This window comes from Triticum urartu, chromosome 4A, assembly GCF_056163025.1.
Source record: "Triticum urartu cultivar PI428250 chromosome 4A, HENAU_Tu73, whole genome shotgun sequence".
Lineage (NCBI taxonomy): Eukaryota > Viridiplantae > Streptophyta > Magnoliopsida > Poales > Poaceae > Triticum > Triticum urartu.
The window spans coordinates 96,263,297-96,267,584 of NC_141876.1; the positions used below are offsets into that span (position 1 = coordinate 96,263,297).

A 4,288-nucleotide genomic window follows, 5' to 3' on the forward strand; every position below is an offset into this window, starting at 1 on the left:
GAGACACTAACCCACACCAACAAACCCATCGACAGAAATTTGGCTTCGTTTTGATCAATCAAATGGAGCCGGGGCGGGAGCCCTTTTCTTCTAAAAAAACAAACCCATCGACAGCACCACATCCAGGCAGCCACAAAGCCCTTAATCCAAACCCCAATGGACCGCACCAACAGCAACACGTGATGATACACAGGAAGCATCCACCACTGCCCCTACCATGTAATCCATGGGGAGAAAGAAAAAATCGGGGAGGACACCCTCCGCAGCCGAAACAAGCCTGTGAAATATCAATCAGCACCGACAAAGGCACAAAGAAAGAAAGAAATAATAGCGAAGAAGGGAGCAAATACACGCATCAATCCATGGGGAAACACCCGCAGCAGCCGAAACAAAACTAACCCCAACGCGGCCGAATCGAAGAGCGACGACAACCGCGCCGGCCACCCTATCATAGCAGCTATCCGCAGGGAGCGGCGAGAACCTCCGCCGCCAATCACCCAGTGATCCCACCCTTGTCTTCCAGCCGCTCGTACAACCCTGCCGAAACTACAGCTGCCAACCACTTCACCCCCTCTCTGAATGAAGAATCCCCTTTGGCCAGACTCACAAGGGCCAGCGGAAAGAAGACACGACCACAAGCCAAACCACCATGAAACGAACACGCGACGCTGAACGTCGGTTCAACCGGGAGACACCCCACGCCCTCCCTGACACCCGTGTCCCACACACGCATCTCCCCCTTACAACCGGGACCAGCCAGCGAAAAAATACACATAGCGCTCCCAGGCCTCCAATTCCCAGGAGCTTAGAGTTTTTAGGGATTTTCCATTCACTCAAACCTCTTGCAATATAGGTTTTGAGTGGACATGCCACTACAATTCTGTGATTTTCCTAATACTGCCTTTTTGCAATCTTGCAAATCAAAGGTAACCCGCCCGATTCAGTGAATAAAAATCTGATTCTTCATTACGTCAAATATTTGTTATAAGCTTGAACAAGATGTGGGTTAGTATTTTCCTAAGGGTACAAGTCATGAGAAACAAACGGTAGTCCCAGAAGAGCAATATTTGCAACAAACAAACTCTAGTCAAGTAATGGCAGAGCTGTGAAACACAACACTACTTTGTCCTGCTGTCTTCTTGATCCCGGCGTCATGCATCACCTCACCCATTCTCGTCGCAGCACACCAATTCCCATTTTCTAGATAAATATTCCTGATAGTCACATACCGGTCGGATTGCTGAGGACCAAGAGACACTAGATTTCGCCCAATCTCAGCAACAAGCTCCACATTTCCGTGGAGCTTGGAAGCACCAAGAAGCGCGCCCCACACAGAAGCATCAGGCAAAAAGGGCATCCGCTCTATCCTCTCAATGGCCTCCATGAAACGGCCAGCACGGCCTAACAGGTCCACAACACATCCATAATGGGCCATCATCGGAGTCACCTTGTATTCAGTCACCATCGTCTCGAACCAGTATAACCCAATCTCCACCAATCCTGCTCGAGCACAACCTGTCAGTAGAGCAAGAAATGTAATCTGATTTGGCAAGAACCCTCCAACTATCATCATGTTGAGCTTAACCAGTGCTTCAGTCTCTTTCCCATGATTAGCCAGTGCAGACAGCAGCGCATTCCACGTACAGACCTCCTTCTCAGATACAGCATGAAAAGCTCTCCTACAACAGTCAAGCTTCCCATACTTCCCATACATGTCGATCAACGCCGTGCCCAAGAACGCTGTGAGGTCAACCTCATGGCGAACGACATAAGCGTGAACAGCCGTCCCGACCACAAGCCCCTCAGCACCATCCAAGTTTGCACAAGCCGAGAGCACGCTGACCAACGTGGCCTCACCGAGCAGTCCCCTGTTGTCCACCAAAAATCCCCTGAAGATCTCGACAGCATCCCAGTGGCACCCATTCCTCGATAACCCAGAGATGAGCGTCGTCCATGATACCACATCCCTCACCACCATCCGCTCAAAGAACACTCTAGCCGCAGCCACGTCCCCAGCGAGACACAGCACATCAAGCATGGCGTTAGAGGAGGCGAGATCCGGGCTGGCCATTTCGTCAAACACCTTAGAAGCGTCATGCGCGAGACGGCCAGCTCGGCCATAGGAGCTGACGAGCGAGCATGCAACGAAGCGGTCGGCCGTAAGCCCGCGGCGGAGGCACTGCGCGTGGAGGGCCATGGTGGCTGGTCCGGAGGCGGAGGCGGACCTGAGGAGGGAAGGGAACGTGTGGCCGTTGGGGCGCGCGCCGGCGGCGAGCATGGTCGAGAAGAGGCGGAGGGGGCCGCATAGCGGGGTAACGGTGGAAGCGGGGAGGCGGAGGTGGGCATGGATGAGGCAGTTGTAGGGGAAGGTGGCGGCAGCGTGGGAGGTGGAGAGCGCGCCGGAGGTGAGGAGGAGGGCATGGACCTGGAGGAGGCGGCGAGGGGCGGAGAAGTGATCTTGGAGGAGGCGTTCGAGGACGGCGAAGGAGTACGGGGAGCCCGTCCACATATGCTAGCCGGAAGCCGGCGAGAGGAGGCCGGCGGCGTAGGAAGGGAAAGCCGGCGGTAAAAATCAAATCAAATCAAAGATGCATCCGTTTGGGATTTGGAGGCCAAAATCACTGTTTTCACCTTTTTTTAAACGCCAAACATGCCACACAACGCAACGCAGGTAAGTTTGGCAGTCCATAGCTTTACCGGGGGGGGGGGGGGGGGGGGGGGGGGGGGGGGGGGGGGATTTCATAATTAATTTGCCATCCCGTACTTTGTAATTGATTTTATGACATTCTTTATTTTGAACTTTGATCTTTTGCCACTTTTCAACACAAAAACAAACTTTAAAAATAATAGACAACATAAATGAACAAAATAGAAGACTATTATACCCTTATACCTATTTGACCAAACATTACACAGGGGAAGGGATGAACTCTTGCTGCACTCCTCTCCTGAACCTTCTTGCTACTCCCTGTCGGCCCTTGTTGCTCCTCGCTAGCCCTTCTTGGCCTGTTGCCGCTGCCCCTAGTACTGCAGTCTCTCCTTCCGCCATCACTCCGCCTGCTGGTTAGGGCCGCCGCTGCAGGGGAGATGAGCGGGAGAGAGGGATGGAACGGGAGAGAGGAAGGGAGCGGGAAAGAGGGACTCACCGGGGCCGCCGCCGTCGAGTACCACCAGGGTCGCCGCCGCCCAGTAGCGCCAGAGCCTCGCGTGCGACATAGGGGATGAGATCGAGCGAGCGCTCCTCTGTTCCTAATCAATTGAGAGGTAAGGGTAAGTTTGTCTTTTGTTGTGGGACCCGTCTGATAGGGGGCAAAATATCAAACACCCAGGTAAAGAGTGTCACCAGATCAAATACAAAGTAAAGAGTGGCAAATAGTCAATGTACCAAGTAAGGGGTGGCAAATAATCAAATTCCCCCTTTAGCGGAAACGTTATGGCCGTTAGCGTTTCTGCCGAACAAACGTCACGTCTTGGCGTCTAAGGGCATGTACAATGGTTGATAAGGTAGTTTTATCCAAAATCTTGCATATAATTTGGAGATGACAAAAAAGTGTCTACAATGGGTTATCTCTTAGCCTTATCTTCAATAACTAGCTAATCCTAAAAACGTGGTGAGACATATTGTGCTAAGAGATCATCTCTAAGAGAAGACAAGCCTTTTCTTACGAGTTCTCTCTTCTCCACCTCATCATTTATCCTACGTGGCACTCCTAAAATAGCACCCTTATACATGCCCTAACGCGTGCCCATGATCACTTATCTAGTCAAAGAAGAAACACTGGTAAGTTTAACATGTTTAGGTAGGACATAAACACCATAATTTTAGCGTTATCATTTATCAAAAGGGTCAGATCGTGAAATAAAATTTGAAATGGTAAAAACAGGGATTTCAGCTGGATTTGGATGCATCACATGACGAGAGCAGCTCAGGAAAGTGTGCAGGAGCTAAGGACAACTCCAACCTAAGGATACATTTCGTCCGCCCTTGTCTATTTGGACCCGCGCTAATAAAGAAACACGGCCCAACGCATCGATTAAAACAGACAAATGTTCATTTTTTGTCCACCTCGATCCATTTTCGGCCCTAATTTGGGTCGAGTTTGCGTCCGCGCAGACACAACGCGACGCCTCCCTGACCGCCCGTCCGTGGCACAACGAACATTGCCCTTCCCCCAAACACCCTGGCCTCATTGCCCTCGTTGTCGCCACCCAATTCCGGCCTCTTCCCCATTACCCTAGCCCTCGCTGCCTCATCCACCGATGGCCCCATCGCCACTGCATTCATCGA

The 4,288-nt window shown here is 51.7% G+C and overlaps 1 protein-coding gene across 1 annotated transcript; it reads right to left on the minus strand.

The window, feature by feature from the left end:
• Window positions 1–944: 944 nt before the first annotated feature.
• LOC125553642 (Tetratricopeptide repeat (TPR)-like superfamily protein) lies at window positions 945–2,623 on the minus strand. Its single transcript, XM_048717399.2, has one exon. The coding sequence runs from the start codon at window positions 2,507–2,509 to the stop codon at window positions 1,088–1,090; it is 1,422 nt and encodes a 473-aa protein (XP_048573356.2). The 5' UTR covers window positions 2,510–2,623; the 3' UTR covers window positions 945–1,087.
• Between the last annotated feature and the right edge of the window lie 1,665 nt (window positions 2,624–4,288).